Source organism: Ochlerotatus camptorhynchus, unplaced genomic scaffold (genome assembly GCF_037179485.1).
Source record: "Ochlerotatus camptorhynchus isolate MF236.1 unplaced genomic scaffold, CSIRO-AGI_Acam_v1.1 ptg000007l, whole genome shotgun sequence".
Taxonomy (NCBI): domain Eukaryota; kingdom Metazoa; phylum Arthropoda; class Insecta; order Diptera; family Culicidae; genus Ochlerotatus; species Ochlerotatus camptorhynchus.
In genome coordinates, this window is record NW_027040499.1 from 3886892 (window position 1) to 3903950 (window position 17059).

Below are 17059 nucleotides of genomic sequence, written 5' to 3' on the forward strand. Positions count from 1 at the left end.
ATGGTGAGACTCTATTGCATAAACAAGACTGACAGTGTTTTGAAATTAAAAATTAGGGAAACTGCTGTTGGATGTTCGGTCAAAAATTACAGAAGTCTTTAATAATTTCTAAGTGTGCTGAAATGCTGCATTTGGAAGTTGAGTGTATATACAATGGTTGATATGATGAGTTTTCACCGTTTGCCCTCCAGTTTTCAAAATGACGTCCAAGCAAGAGGAGCAGCGTGTCAAAATTTTGCTCGCGCAGCAAGAGAATCCGACGTTCTCGCACGCCAAGTTGGCAACATTGCTGGATGTGGCCAAATCGACCGTGACAAACGTTTTAAAAGTATTCGGGGAGCGTCTGTCGACCGCAAACAAGCCTGGAAGCGGCGGTAATCGTAATCCGGACGTGACAGCGACGACCAAGAAGGTGGCGGTGAAATATAAGCGGAATCCTACACACTACGAAAATGTCATGTAAATTTAGGTTCCCTGAGACCGACACATGTAAGCGGAACTTTTGACATAAGAATCAGTTGAAAGAAACAAGAAAATCAATTCAATGAAACGTTCTCTTCGTCGATTTGCTTATGTTTCGGTTTGAGGACACTTAATTTTACATGAACTGTTTGTTTACGTTCCATGATTTACGTCCAATATGGATTACGTCTCGTGTAAAATTAGTTATTTCTATGTGTGTAACCTCTCCATCCGGGACGTCGTTGGCAAGCTCAATGTCTCCCATGTGCAGCGGGCCGAGAAACGAGCCGGGTTGACGACGTTTAAGAAGGTGAAGGTGGCGAACCGAGATTACAAAGCAGCGGTCCCGAAAGCTGTGTCTACGAATCTGTTCACAAAGTTTGACTGTTTCGTCATGGACGACGAAACTTATGTGAAGGCGGATTTCAAGCAGCTTCCGGGACAGGAGTGTTATACCGCATCAGGAAAAGGGAAGGTAGCTTAAATTTTCAAAACCATCAAACTATCGAAGTTCCCGTAAAATTATCTCGTCTGACAGGCACGTGTGGTCTAAAAAGCGGCATTTTCATTACTACGGGAATCAACAAGCAAGAGATTTACGTCCAGGAGTGCCTGGAACAGCGGCTGCTACCATTCCTAAAGCAACATAATAGACCTGTGCTGTTCTGGCCGGACTTGGCGAGCTGCCACTGTGGGAAAAAGGCAATCGAGTGGTACGATGCGAACAACGTGGACCACAAAGACCACAACCCTCCCAACAGCCCAGAACTCCGCTCTATCGAACGGTATTGGGCCTTGGTCAAACGGAATTAAAAAAAAAACTTATAAATCCATGGAATACGAGCAGCAGTTTAAATCTAACGGGCGTTCGGCGGCGAATATGGTCGATGAGACCACTGTGCAAAGTTTAATGGAAGGGGTTAAGCGGAAGGCACGGCAGTTCGCATTTGGCAAACCAAAAGAAGAAACGAACATTTTTTCCTTTAAATATATGAATTGAGCTATTTGAATTTTGACTGAAAGAAACGATTTTTTGTCGACCAATTTTTGCGTGTTCCAGTCTTTAATTATTTGAGGTGTTCAGAACTTCGTTTTTGGTTTCAAAGCATTTTTGAACTTCATATAATTGTTTTGGGTTTAATGGTTATTTTAAAAGTAGTTGATGATCTCTTAACTCCCGGTTATTTTCTTAAATTTTAAATTTAATAATGGTTTCTAAAGGGGTTTTCAAGATTTCCTGACAATTTTGGAGGTCACCAAACTTATTAGAAGTACCTTTAACTACTCTATGGTTGGGTTGAATTTCTCTAAAATTACTCTAAGTTTCCCTGAGGCTCTTTTGAACGACTCCGAAGAGCCTTTCTAAGGTTACTAAACTTCTCTGAAGCATTCCCTATGATTTTCTTAGCTACAATGAAGTTTCTTGTGCTTCTTAAATTTCACTGAATTTCTCTGAAGCCCACTAATAATTTTTGATATTCAGGAAATTTACCTTAATCTGCAAGGCAATTGGCAATTGAGTTCACTATTAACCTTCCACGATACTCTCTTAACTTCTCCCATAAATTTTGATATAATTGAGGAGCTAATTAAAAAATGAAATAGGCAGACATTTCTGAAAGTGTGACTTGGCAATGTCAATCCATGTATCTAGAGTGATACGAAAATAACACAATGTAACTGTCGAATTTCTCATCAATTTAGAATCTTTACGGTTTGAAAATTTCCTCGAAATCCAAGAGCATTGAGTACCATCGCGCATCGATATTAAAGTTTGCTGATTACATATTCTGCTTTCAGTTTCTGTGTTTCAGCAACTTAACTTCAAGTTCTGCTGTAAACGTGTTGTTGAAAATTGAACTAACGATTATTGTCAAACTGTTTTGTTAAACAGGACATTCGTGACTAGTTAGGGGTGAGAATTGAACTCAAGCTTTTCAACGTGAGAAGCATGGATGCCAACCATTTACGCCAGGCCCGTATTCAGTTTCATATTATGAATACAAATTCAGTAATTAAATTGATTTCATTGATAGCAGGATTAGTTTTCCGTTTGATACAGCAGTGTAAAATGTTGCTCTCATTTTTTCTGTGTTAACCGTTAAGTCAGCCAACCGTGAGATCAACCGGAGTATTCCAAATTACAACAGCAAATTTTCATATCAATTTGATCTCCAGCTTTGCTCGGGTTGCCACACAAAATGTAAAAATGCTTTAGGTTTTCAAACCAAGCAGAAAAAAAAATGTCAGTATGCTAATCATGCAAAATGCCATAGTGCAGTACCAACCTTCAGTTTGAACGAAAAAAAAAACACAACCCGGATTTCCTACGTCAACCAAAGGACGGAAATACCACTGCAGTACATTTCAGATTCAGAAAACAGCACCGAAAAAGACAACAAAAAGAACATTCCTTCTGCAAAAAAAAAGCAACCGAACGGAGTTGATGTCAAACTTTATATTTTGCTCAAATCAACAGCAGATTTTACGACTATAAAATGTTCAAAATAAAATCATCACTTCCAGCAGCGCCAGAACAGAATCTAATCGATATCCATTTTCTCGTTTTTCCTCTCCTTTGCAGTCTGACGGAAACACCTCGTTTCTGCGCGCAGCTAGAGCAGGCAATCTAGAAAAAGTTTTAGAGCATCTTAAAAATAACATCGACATCAATACTAGCAATGCGGTAAGTAAGACATTCTCATCGTCATCCATACGACCGTCCGTTGTTGAAACGCGATCGCACTCTGTTTGCCATCGGCAAATATTTATCCGGCCCGCGTGCCTCGCACCACCACCTGTGCGCTTTTCTTTCCACATCAGCATCGTAGGTGACGTCACCCTGTCGATACTTTTCTCGATACATGCGACCGACCTCCACCACGCCCCCCTTTTCCAGCAAAACTCGCCTTTGAGAGGGACGATGACTGTTGAAAGATTTGCCAGAGAAAAGAATGTTTAATGTGTAGACGAGAAATGTTTGCTAGAGGTAAACCTCATGAGTTTGCATGAATATTAAATCTGAGGCCGTCTAGCAGATTAACGATTCCTTGGTTTCGACAACTCCCGATGGGAAAGCCGGAACTGCGCATGTCGTCGCGGTCGAAGCCAGAGCTCGCAGCTAACATGCGCAGTGACATCTTGTTCGAAAACACGAAGTCCTTGCCGGCTTCCCGAGACGGGGCTAGGTTATGGTCTACTGAAATGAAAGTGAAAACAATGCTCGACGGCGTCAATCAACTAGTAGAGGGGAATGGTGGGCGCGGGCGGATGAAGGAATTGATTTATGCCTCCTTGGCGTACAACTGTACTTGTGACCTGATTTTCATATACTTTCGCGCTCTGTTTTTCAGAATGGCTTGAATGCGCTACATCTCGCATCGAAGGATGGCCACGTTGCCGTGGTCTCGGAGCTGCTGGCTCGAGGTGCGACCGTGGACGCGGCCACCAAGAAGGGCAACACCGCACTGCACATCGCTTCGTTGGCCGGCCAGGAGGAAGTGGTCAAACTGCTGATCCAGAAAAATGCTTCGGTTAACGTGCAGTCGCAAAATGGCTTCACACCGCTGTACATGGCTGCCCAAGAGAACCACGACTCGGTAGTGCGCCTGCTGCTGTCCAATGGCGCTAACCAGAGCTTGGCCACCGAGGACGGATTTACTCCGTTGGCCGTTGCTATGCAGCAAGGTCACGATAAGGTGGTGGCCGTATTGCTTGAAAGTGACACCCGTGGTAAGGTCCGACTGCCGGCATTGCATATCGCAGCGAAGAAGGACGACGTTAAAGCCGCAACGCTGCTGCTGGAGGTTTGTGCATCTGAATATATCGAAAATTTTAAGGTTTCTAAACTAATGACTGTTATTTGCAGAACGACCACAATCCGGACGTTACATCCAAGTCCGGTTTTACGCCGCTGCACATCGCATCGCACTACGGCAACGAGGCTATGGCCAATCTGTTAATCCAGAAGGGCGCTGATGTGAACTACGCTGCCAAGCATAACATTAGCCCGCTGCATGTCGCCGCCAAGTGGGGCAAAACTAATATGGTAGCTTTGTTGCTGGAAAAGGGCGCCAACATTGAAAGCAAGACCCGTGATGGTCTGACACCGCTGCACTGCGCCGCACGCTCCGGTCATGAGCAGGTCGTCGATATGTTGCTGGAGCGTGGAGCTCCCATCAGCGCCAAAACGAAGAACGGCTTGGCACCGCTGCACATGGCTGCTCAGGGCGAACACGTAGATGCAGCCCGAATTCTGCTGTATCACCGTGCACCGGTCGACGAAGTCACCGTCGATTACCTGACGGCACTGCACGTAGCCGCCCACTGTGGTCATGTCCGTGTGGCGAAGCTTCTGCTGGATCGCAATGCCGATGCCAATGCACGGGCACTCAACGGGTTCACTCCGTTGCACATTGCGTGCAAGAAGAACCGCATCAAGGTCGTCGAGCTGCTGCTGAAGCACGGTGCTAGTATCAGCGCCACTACGGAAAGTGGCCTGACGCCGTTGCACGTGGCTTCCTTCATGGGCTGCATGAACATCGTTATCTACTTGCTGCAGCACGACGCCAGTCCGGATGTACCGACGGTGCGCGGAGAGACTCCGCTCCATCTGGCGGCCAGAGCTAATCAGGTAAGTTCCGAGGATGAGAGACGTTGTTCGAAATGTTTTACGAGAATTGATCGGAGAAGGGCCGGCAGAATTTGCAATGTAATGCGGGTAGGAAATTGCTTTCTTGCTGAAATTTCAGGTAATCCCACTGTGTTGTTATTAATCTCAGTATAGTTTTACCACCCACGGAACCATTTAGTTTTATGAGGGTTCTTAGACCATGACTTAGACTTGTACAACATTTACTGGTTTTCTGGGCCGTTCCTAGAAGGTCCTTGTACTTTGTTTCGAAACACTCTAAACTGGTCTAGACGATTTCTGCTCAAGACTTTGAACGAGAGAGTATGAGAGATCCTCTAGACTTGCCCTTGAAATTCTCTCAAGAATGCACACTGCCGATTGTAGAAATCCACTTGTATCCAACCCATAATACAGACAAGCAAATTCCGCTGAGCAGCTAAGACCATACCTACTATCAACACATTTTAAACTGTCTTATTCTCGCACCACACAGACGGACATCATTCGCATCTTGCTGCGCAACGGAGCGCAGGTCGACGCCCGGGCCCGTGAACAGCAGACTCCGCTGCACATCGCTTCCCGGCTGGGCAACGTTGACATCGTCATGCTGCTGCTGCAGCACGGTGCCCAGGTCGATGCCGTCACCAAGGACATGTACACGGCGCTGCACATCGCTGCCAAGGAGGGGCAGGACGAGGTAAAGAATCTGGTAGCTAAGAAGCTTATGGACCACATAGATACCGTCTATCTGATGCAGTTGTTCTGGATACGGCATCAGGAGTACTTTATCTAGGGCCAACGGCTATATAGGTGCTACTTTTCTAGGCCAACTTTGGTTCGATCGTACACATCTGTTCAGTTTTTTTTTTTTTATTGTTTTTGGTTAAGTTCGTAAGCAGTGAAAGATAGATTTAAGCGAAACGACCTGCCCAGCAGGAAACGCACAAAACAGTTAGACAGAAGATCAGGATAGTTTGTAATCCATGCCGGATTTGTTGATGTTGCGGTGTTTGATAAGCTAAACAATTCTTCTCTCGCTCTAAAACCCCATCCAATATGATTTCTCTTTAGTTATTTTCTGTTACCTATTTTTAGTGCATTCGAATAAAATCGTAAATTATTGGTAAATCCAAAGACTTTTCCTTTATTTCATTCCTTTTACTGGACTTTCTGGTGCTTATGTGTTCGTTTCGTTTAATCATTCATCAGCCAATTTCAGTAGGGTTGAACCGCTTCGATAGACAGAAATGATTGGAGTCAAGAAGAAGGGAAACATAGCTCAGGTAGTTATATTTTGTTTTCCTCATTTTTCGTTTTGTTTTGCTTGGAAGCATGCTAGATTCACCGAAGAGACTAAAATGACTAATCCTAGACCTAACCGGACTGTAAGCAAGTACTAACTGCTAAACAACCAGATTGAATTACCGAAGGCACCTTTGTACGCGGACCATCCCGTTACAGTCTGGTCAACTTTTATCCACGAATTGTGCCAAAACATCTCCTGGATAAACGAATTGAAATTTTACTTCTAGGTTGCCGGAACTCTGTTGGAGAATGGTGCCCAGATTGATGCCTCGACAAAGAAGGGCTTCACACCGATGCATTTGACTGCCAAGTATGGCCACATCAAAGTTGCCGAGCTACTCCTCACCAAGAATGCTCCGGTCGATGCCCAAGGCAAGAACGGCGTTACTCCGCTGCACGTCGCCAGCCATTACGATAATCAAAACGTAGCATTACTGCTGCTAGAAAAGGGTGCTAGCCCACACGCAACGGCTAAGAATGGTCACACACCGTTGCACATTGCCGCTCGTAAGAACCAGATGAGCATTGCTACTACACTGCTGCAGTACGGTGCAAATGCCAACGCCGAAAGTAAGGCCGGATTCACTCCGCTACATCTGAGCTCACAGGAAGGGCATCATGAAATGTCGGCTCTGCTGCTCGAAAACAAGGCCAATCCAGATCATCAGGCACGGAACGGTCTTACGCCACTTCATCTTTGCGCACAGGAAGATCGCGTCAACGTTGCACAAGTTCTGGTCAAACATGGCGCCGACACACAGGCTGCCACCAAGGCCGGCTACACTCCCCTGCACGTCGCATCTCACTTTGGCCAGGCAAACATGGTACGCTACCTGATCCAGCAGGGCGTAGACATCAACGCTCCTACTGGAATCGGTTACACGCCGCTCCATCAAGCTTCCCAGCAAGGGCATTGCCATATTGTTAACATCTTGCTCGAAAACAATGCCGATCCTAATGCGATTACTAATGTAGGTTCTCCCAACTCCCTTGAAAATCTCAAAATTCTTACCATCCTCCTTATTACAGAGTGGTCAAACGTCACTCAAGATCGCCCAGAAGCTGGGCTACATCAGCGTACTGGATTCGCTGAAGTCCGTTACCGACAAGGAGACCGCTCCGGAGCAGCCACCTTCAGAGGAAAAGTACCGCGTCGTCGCTCCGGAAGCCATGCATGAAACGTTCATGTCCGACTCCGAGGAAGAAGGAGGCGAAGATACCGTTCTCTCGGATCAACCGTATCGCTATCTGACCGTCGATGAGATGAAATCGCTCGGTGACGACTCGCTCCCGATCGACGTTACCCGTGACGAGCGGCACGATTCGAACAAGATGACTCAGAGTTCGGATTCGCACCAGTTTCCGCCGACGGCGATGGAGGACTCCATCAGCCCACAGCACATGTCGATGGTACAGTCCGGTATTTCCGTTACTGACTTTGCCGACAACATCAACATCGAGCGGCAGTCACATATCGGGTAAGTACACGCCACGTTGTTTGCTTCCTCCAGCAACCCTTCTTCTCGGTTGAGGTTTAACACTCTAACAATTCTAACCACGCTGCCGGATCTATGCGAACTAACAGAAAGTTACACTGGAAGAAGTGAGTATCCCTCTTCTCACCGCTCAATAATTCAAGTAATTCGTATAACTTTGCTTTGCTATCATTTCCTCTGCAGCTTCCTGGTATCGTTCCTGGTGGACGCCCGTGGAGGAGCGATGCGTGGATGTCGTCACAGTGGAGTGCGCATCATTGTGCCGCCGCGTTCGGCTGCGCAACCTACCAGAATCACCTGTCGCTACGTGAAGCCACAGCGTACGCTGCATCCGCCACCGTTGATGGAGGGCGAAGCGCTGGCCAGTCGGGTGCTGGAGTTGGGCCCGGTAGGAGCCAAGTTCCTCGGACCGGTCATCATGGAGGTACCGCACTTTGCATCACTCCGCGGAAAGGAACGTGAGATTGTGATTCTGCGTTCGGATAACGGTGAAACCTGGCGGGAGCACAACATCGACATGTCGGACGAGATCATCCACGATGTGCTGAACGACTGCTTCGAGCCGGAAGGTGAGTAAGGTTATTTTGTGGCGCCAGCACTACATTAAAGTTCGGAAGTTTGACTTCCGACTACTGAACCTACTTTCGGCCTCTACGGACCTCTTTACAGAATGCCCTTGAGATAACCTCGAATTTAATCAAATTTCCCAGAAAAGTTCTTCCTGTAAGATCATTCAAGGGCCTTGACAATTTTCCAGGGACATTTTTGATTTTTTTTGTTTTTTTCAAATATGGTATCGCGGTCATATTCCTAAGCTTATCTAATCCAACCAACACAGCCGGTTCTTGAAAGCATCCTGGAAAATGATCTGTCATTTTCTTGGCTATTTGATATACGTTTCACATCTAAGATGCGTTGCACATACCAAAACGACCAGGCCTACTGTGCAGCATTTAAGGGGCAAGATGATTGTGAAAACATCGAGTCTGTTTAAGTCGATGATTTAAACACGATGCTTCAGAATCCAATAAATGGATGAAACATGGACATCTCGTACCGTACGTTCCGTTTTTGGCAATAATATGAATGGGTGGTCATTGAAAGCATCTAAGCTATCGTATGCGAGCAATGTCAAAATTAAAAAAAATCTCAAAAATTTCGTTTTCGAAATTTAGTTTTCCACCTGCTGCAATTACGGCCTCCACACGCTTCCGGAATGCACGACTGGTTCTAATAATGTAGTCTGTATCGGGTCAATGTTTGTCTGAGGCTTGCTGTACTCGAGTGGCGTTTAGAACAGGCCTTGGCCTTCATGACGCGCCATATTGAGTAATCCAGCGGATTAAGATCAGGGCTGGATGGCGGCCACATATCCTTCGCCCAGAACGGAAGATATTCCTGCAACCACTTCTGAGTGCGGTTCGAGGTGTGGCACGAAGCTCCATCTGGTTGAAATACAACATTTGGCTTCGGACCATACTGTTCTTTGATCCACGGAAGAACATACTTACTTAAAATCCCGATGTAGACCTCGGCATTCTAATGTACATACTTGGAAAAATGCTCATGAAAACAGCAAAACGTAACGAAACATTGAGGTATTATATTAGAAAATTCATTAGGCATCCTCTTGGATCCCCCTATGAATTGTATATGTAAGAGTAGGGTATAAGTTGCTGCACGAAATTACGTCGAGTTTAGCTGCTTCTACCGGTTAACCTGCAAGATGCACCCTAGACTGGTGCAAATTTTGACATTTTCGCTCCACAGTGCTCGGGTCCTGATTAGTCTCCCAAAATTTGAACTCATTCGATAAGAAATTGACTTGGCACAAACCATTTGAAGTTTATATGGAAATTACTATAGGAAAACCAAATGTTTTGTTCATATCCATCTAACAATTTACCACATCGTTCTGCTTTAAAAAATGATAACTGAGCTCGAAGAAAATTTTCTCAGCTACAACTTTGTCCTTAACCACTTTTCAATATAATGTTAGCATCAAAAGTTATCAATAATTCAAGCCACTAATGTCTTATGATTATGCTCAATCAACTGTTCAGCAGGCAACATTGGTGTTTCTGGCGCTTGGAATAGAGCACAAAAATCATGGCTACTATGTCACACTGCAAGATACAGTGTTGCTCACAAAACAGCTGCTTGATCATGCCATAAGATTATCAATCTCTTAAACAATTAATAACTATTTTATTTGACGTTTGGCTCAACAACTATATTCTGCTAAGTTGAAGCTGAGAAAATTTTCCATAAGTATAGCTTTTGAATTTTTGAACAGTGCAATATGGAAAATGGTAAGAAGACAATGAACAAAAAGTTTTGATTTCCCATAGTAATTTCCATATAAACTTCAAATGATTTGTGCCAAGTCAGTTTCTTTGCAAATGAGTTCAAATTTTGGCAGACTAATCAGGACCCGATTTGGAACCGTATGAGCACTGTGGAGCGAAAATTTCAAAATTTGCATCAGTCTAATGCACCCCTTTAAAATTAGTGTTGAAAAATATAAATACGTATGTAACTCCTTTACATGAAGCGATAGCGATTTGCTTCATCGGGCAAAAACGTCCATTTTTAGAGCACTTACAACTTTGTAGAACATTGAAAAAAAAAATAAAAAAAAATCAAACTAAAAAGTTATGGTAAGAAATGGTTTTTAAGGGGGTACAAGCCTTAGTATTACATTTTCACCCTGTAACTTCGTCCACTTGAGAGATAGAAATTTGACGTCTTCGAAAAAGTTTCATAGACATAAAAAAGTTTTTTATTATCTTAGTGTATACCCCCCTTAATAAAAAAAATGTACACTTCTCAATAAAAGTACTCAAAAATGAAGAAACATTTAAAAGACATCAAAATGCTACACTCAATAGTTTCGTCACAAAAAAGCCATGTCCCACTATTTTTGATTTCTTCCCACTGTGCAGAGGGGGACACGTTGGACATGTCCTACACAAAAAAATACATCGGTGGGACAGTAAAGTGATGCAAAATTTGAAATTTTCGCTCCACAATACTTAAACGATTCCAAATGGGATCCTGACTAACCTTTCAAAATTTGAACTCATTTGGTGAGAAACTGAGATGGCACAAAACATTTGAAGTTTGTATGGAAATTACTATGATAAAACCAAGATTTTTGTTCATGTCTATCTAATAATTCACCATATCGGTCTGCTTCAAAAACTTTCAACTGTCCTTGTAGAAAATTCTCCCAGCTACAACTTTGCTGAAGACTACTTTTTGATTAAATGCAAGGATCGAAAGTTATCAATGGTTCAATGCGCTGATGTCTTATGATCATGCTCAATCAACTGCTCAGCAGGCAACATTGGTGTTTCTGGGGCGTTTAAAGAGAAGTTTAAAAACCTGAATTAATCCTCTCCAAAGCTCAAATCATTCCCTTCTGATCAGATGGGCCACTGTAGTCCGGTGCTTTAGTTATTACTACACAGATAAAAATTCTGAATTTTATTTAAGATGTAACATTCATTCACGTAAACTTGTATTTCATTTCACGCAACCGAGCAACTTGTAAACAATGTTTTTTACAAAGATGGGCTTTTGTATACAATATTTGCTACATTGCATGAAATGTGTCAGAACTTTACATGATAGATAATGTAAACTTATATGATATATGACGCTCAATTTATGTGCATCATGTTGAACAGAAATTTACACTACTTTTTCGAACTGTGTACCATTTAACAGGGTTTTAAATAATTATGTCATTTGATGCGTCACATGATAGCTTTTATTCATTTCAGGCCGCATTAAGTTCCATGGCATTTTCAAACCAGAACATGTTCCGGCCATACATCTCCGGAATCAGTTCACGATTCCAAAAATATTCAAAAAGTTCTGAGACTATAGTTCCTTGTCCCACCCACATCTCTGAAGGTGGACGCGCCTCTAAATTGGACTGATGGGTGATTACTAACCGGTGGCAACTAACGATTTAAAATTGGCTCACTACTTGACTAGCCTGTTGGTCCCAAGCAAATCGATTAACGTGCCCCATTCTAGTCGAAATTCTAGTACTACGCAATGTTTGTTTTGATTTGATATGAAAGTTTGACAGATAAAATGAGGGGTTCGTGGATTTTCCTATGTTTCGAGGGGTGCATCGATTAGCTTGGGACCGAAGATAGTACCAGAGCTGAGCCAAAAAGTTGAGCACGTTTCTTCGGGAGCTTCTTGTCTTAGAGTTACCTCTATGATATAGGCTTTCTTGATTTCATATTATACCGATATCAACTACAGTCTGAACGTAATGTCATGAATTCATGGTAGGCCGGTAAGAATGCATGATAAAGCTAATACCATAGAGGTAACTCTAAGACTAGAAGGTCCCGAAATAACGTGCTCAACTTTTTGGCTCAGCTCTGGTACTCTCTTCGGTCCCAAGCTAATCGATTCACCCCTCGAAACATAAGAAAAACCAATAACCCCTCATTTTATCTGTCAAACTTTCATAGCGAATCAAAACAAACATTGTGTAGTACTAGAATTTCGACTAGAATGGAGTACGTTAATCGTTTGCTTGGGACCAATAGGCTAGTCAAGTAGTGAGCCAATTTAAAATCGTTAGTTTCGTATTGATTGTTGCTAATACCAACAATCAATACGAAACTAACGATTTTAAATTGGCTCACCACTTTAGTAGCCTATTGGTCCCAAGTAAACGATTAACGACCCTATTCTAGTTGAAATTCTATTACTACACTATGTTTGTTTTGATTCGCTATGAAAGTTTGACAGGTAACATCAGGGGTGTGTGGATTCATGCAGAACATGCAGGGGTGAGTGAAATAGCTTGGGACTGCTTGGGACCGTTGTTCTGGTACTGAGTGAGCCAAAAATAATAATGATTTTCTTCGGGACCCAGTGGTCTTAGAGTTACCTCTATGCTAATACTGTCCGCCACACCTTTGCTTTTACTAAAGTTATGAATAGATAACACGCTTAAATAATAATGCCACGAATGGTTTTAGTCACCTTTCTCATCGGGAGAGAGTATTATCAACAATCAATACGAAACTAACGATTTTAAATTGGCTCACCACTTTAGTAGCCTATTGGTCCCAAGCAAACGATTAACGTACCCTATTCTAGTCGAAATTCTAGTACTACGCAATGTTTGTTTTGATTCGCTATGAAAGTTTGACAGATAAAATGAGGGGTTATTGGTTTTTCCTATGTTTCGAGGGGTGATTCGACAAGCTTGGGACCGAAGATAGTACCAGAGGTGAGCCAAAAAGTTGAGCACGTTTCTTCGGGACCTACTTGTCTTAGAGTTACCTCTATGGTATTATCACTACTTGACTAGCCTATTGGTCCCAAGCAAATCGATTAACGTACTCCATTCTAATCGAAATTCTAGTACTACACTATGTTTGTTTTGATTTGCTATGAAAGTTTGACAGATAAAATGAGGGGTTCGTGGATTTTCCTATGTTTCGAGGGGTGCATCGATTAGCTTGGGACCGACGATAGTACAATCTAATACAAGTCATCAATCAGCTATCACCTAAATATCCGAAATGATGGAACATTCAGAGTTTCAAGCATATGCCTTTGAAATTCACATCCAATTGTTCACAAATGGCCACTTGTTTTACCTTGCCATTTCAGATCTGGCCCAACTGGACGAGCTAGGTGGTGGCCGAATCTGCCGCTACGTCACCTACGACTTCCCGCAGTACTTTGCGGTCATCTCGCGCATCCGCCAGGAGGTGCACGCCATCGGACCGGAGGGCGGTATGGTCTCCAGCACCGTGGTGCCGCAGGTGCAGGCAGTCTTCCCGCAGGGTGCCCTCACCAAGAAGATCAAAGTCGGTCTGCAGGTAAATTTGTTCAAACCACGCAAGGGTGTTGCGCCGGAAAAGCTGCGCAAGATCAGCGTCAATCATGTACCCAAGAAGAAGCGCTTCTCGCTGATTTGGTAAAAAGTTGCAATGCATTTCTTAAGAATCAGGCCCGAAGTGAGATACGAATGAGGAGGCGAGCTGAAAATTATGGTAGGAAACAAGGCAATTCTGGAAAGGTTTTTTTTTTTGTTGCATAGTGCAGAAGAGAATGTTCGGAAAGAAAAATTGATATTCATTGATTCAGGAATGCTTCCAGGGATTTCGAAGGTGTTCATTTTATGGCAAAATTTAGTTTAAGCTTTGAACGTGTTCAAATTGCATGTCCGTAGGAAAACGGTTTTTCGAATCAAAATTTGCTTTTTATGACCTGTTTTCGTAGTCTTATTTTGCTCATTACGAGAAGCGCCACATTCTTGGCAACATGAAAGTATTTAGCATATTTTCTCAACACTGTAAATCACGAAGCATGAGGTGAAATGACATTTTGATTCGTGCTTTTAAATGTTGCAATTATGACAAAACACATGGAAATCTGACATTACCAAACAACCAACTTTGAAGCTATCATATACACATTGAAGATACATTATCCACTTACAAGTACACAATATAAAATGCAAGAATCACATTAACGGTAACACGTATACACAACAAACACTTCAAAACGACATGCTCTGTCATCTATCTAGCAAGCGTAGAATAGAATCAAAACAAAATGATGGATGCGGTAATCGATTTTGTTAGATTTGTAGCCAAATCTAATCGCAAATTTTTACCGTGTACCAATCATTACTCAACACATGTGCAATCGAAAACAATACTCACTGATAAGAGCATCAACGTTCATGTCGTACTTACACAAACCAACCATGAACACCATACACGGTTACTTCTGCTCACAATGCACTTCCCATTTGACATACTCACCACACGTACATTTAATCCGTCGGATAACCCACTCTATATTACCATTTACAAGTTTTAAGTTCGTTCCGAACAAAGTATTACGAATAATGCCAAAGATATAGCCGGGAAAGTAAACATTTGATCTCGACGCGAATCGCCACGTTAAAATGTCATTGATCTCACATTTTTCTCAAACTTTATTCTAGTTTCTACGTAAACAAAATTATTTATTACCCAAATATTTAGAGCATAAACCACTTAACCGTATAATCAAAACAAACAATAACGATGAAACTAACATTAACAATTTTCAATCTGTCCGTTGAAAACATTGAAACCATTAATTAACTCAATAACAATGATTGCTAGTCGACTCGCTAGAGAGAAAGAGAGAGAGAGAGAGTGCCCAATAAATTTAGTTCTTTTGAAGAAAAACTACCCAAAACACCTGGTTTGTTTCATTTCCTTGCATTTTGTTTCCGGTTCCACTCAAACACACAGAGATTCAAAGCGGTGAGCGGTCTTTTTTGCGGTAGAATCAAACAATCAAAACAAAAACAAATCCACGAGGCAGGGTTGTGTGAAAAAATAAAATTTAATAAAAACCTAAAAAAACAGCAATCAATTTGAGTAATCTTGATCAAAATTTAATTACTTCTTCTTCTTCTTTTTTTGACTAGAGAATAACAGTTTTCCCTTCCACGTTTTGCATAAGGAAAGCATAACTGAGATTTTTCCTCGTAACGCGAAGAGTATAAAATTCAAAAATGCTAAATTTATTGGGCATCCCGAAATGCTCATACAAGATTGTGCAACCTAAGTAACGATGAAGCAAAAATTGTTAACAAGTAGCGAAGAAAACATGACTAAATACTTAATCGTGAGCCGTGCCGTGGTCCTCGTTACCCGTTCATCTTTCGTTCTGATTTCATGCATAAATCGTATTTTTTTTTTTTCATTTCATTTGCGCCATCAATATCAGCTTTCAGTTTCGCTTTCCCGTCAACTACATTGTTGGGATGCTTCCTAGGTGTAATTTTGTACTTGATTTGCTACAACAACTAGTTACTACTTATAATGCATAGCGTAATACAGGAGAGAAAGCCTTCAGTGTAAATATCTCATAGGAACTCCTCCGGTTAGATCACATTATCATTGGTAGGACTTTGAACAGATGAAAAACGCCTTGCTTCTGAAATTTGTTTATGTTTTGATGGTGGTTGGTTCGATGGTTCCATGGTCTCATTGAGGATCCGTGCATCCGAAAATCATATGATGCTTTTAAAACGAATATGATGACAGCTTAAAGTAAGTGAGAACAGTATGCATAACGCAAGGTCAACTATGGTCCAAAGACTAGTGAAGAATATTTATAACATTGAAGAACCCATCTACTGTTAGTGAACATCATATATCAAACGGAATTTTGAAGCTAGTAGGTACTTCAAAATCTCGTAATCATTGTAGCGAAGGAGGAATTTTACAACTATCTACATCATGGTGGATCAAATCATGCATTTTGCTTTATACAGCGCATTCCATTCCAAATCATATCTTGATTATCCAATGTAGGCACCTTTCGATCGCCCGTTGAAACTGCACTGTTTATATGAGAATTACTATTGGAAGAGTGTTTGTGTTGCTTACTGCGAATCCAAACACATTAAGCAACCAACAGACAAAACGCTTGCTACGACTACCTACCACGACAAACTCTCTCTGCAAAAAAAACTCGATCGGAGTGGTAGAAGGATAATGAAATAGGTATTGCTTGCCTGCTTTGTTGCAATATAGGGGAAATGGCTCTAATGTTTATGGTTCTAAGATTGGGCCCATCGCTAAAAATCTGCTATTTATCAATTTTATCTAGATGAACGCGTCATTGGGACGGTACTAATGGATATGTTTGGTCACTATTAGCGTTAGCGTTAGCGTTGTTATGATATACTTCGTAGATTGGATACTAGCGACACTCACGTCTCTTCTGAAATTCTCAGTTAGACTACTTTAAGGAATAATGCTGAGGAGTAAACATTGCTTCCAATCTAAACAAGTCGCTATTCCCGGCCACGCCCATATTTACCATAACTAGGGATAGGGAAGGAAATGTTGATGTAGTACTTACTTAACGAGAGGCCACCGACTTAGCGACACCCTCATAAGTGCTACGGAGTTGGAGGGTTGGGTAGGGTATTCGGTTAGGATTCACCTCAAGTTGGCGATGCAACCAAAAGTATTTATTGTTTATTTGTTTTTTTATTTAATCTCTCGATAGCCGGCTATCGAAAGAACATATTAATTTTGTTTAGTGATAATGAATTTTAAGAGTCATGACGGAGGGCTTGGATTAAACCCATGATTTTCTG

General features: G+C 42.2%; 1 protein-coding gene across 3 annotated transcripts in view; it reads left to right on the forward strand.

Moving 5' to 3' along the window:
* LOC135697546 (ankyrin-3-like) overlaps positions 1 to 15128 on the forward strand; it is a 190139-nt gene extending 175011 nt beyond the window's left edge. For 2 of the 3 annotated variants that reach the window (XM_065217303.1, XM_065217312.1), the window contains 9 exons: positions 3047 to 3148; positions 3816 to 4268; positions 4331 to 5095; positions 5589 to 5792; positions 6628 to 7371; positions 7430 to 7878; positions 7986 to 8003; positions 8080 to 8465; positions 13552 to 15128. In XM_065217303.1, the coding sequence (XP_065073375.1) occupies positions 3047 to 3148; positions 3816 to 4268; positions 4331 to 5095; positions 5589 to 5792; positions 6628 to 7371; positions 7430 to 7878; positions 7986 to 8003; positions 8080 to 8465; positions 13552 to 13865 (3435 nt within the window). In that variant the 3' untranslated portion in view covers positions 13866 to 15128. Of the gene's footprint in view, positions 1 to 3046; positions 3149 to 3815; positions 4269 to 4330; positions 5096 to 5588; positions 5793 to 6627; positions 7372 to 7429; positions 7897 to 7985; positions 8004 to 8079; positions 8466 to 13551 lie in introns of those variants that run through there. The other variant, XM_065217320.1, reaches the window with a different exon arrangement.
* The last annotated feature ends 1931 nt before the right edge of the window (positions 15129 to 17059 follow it).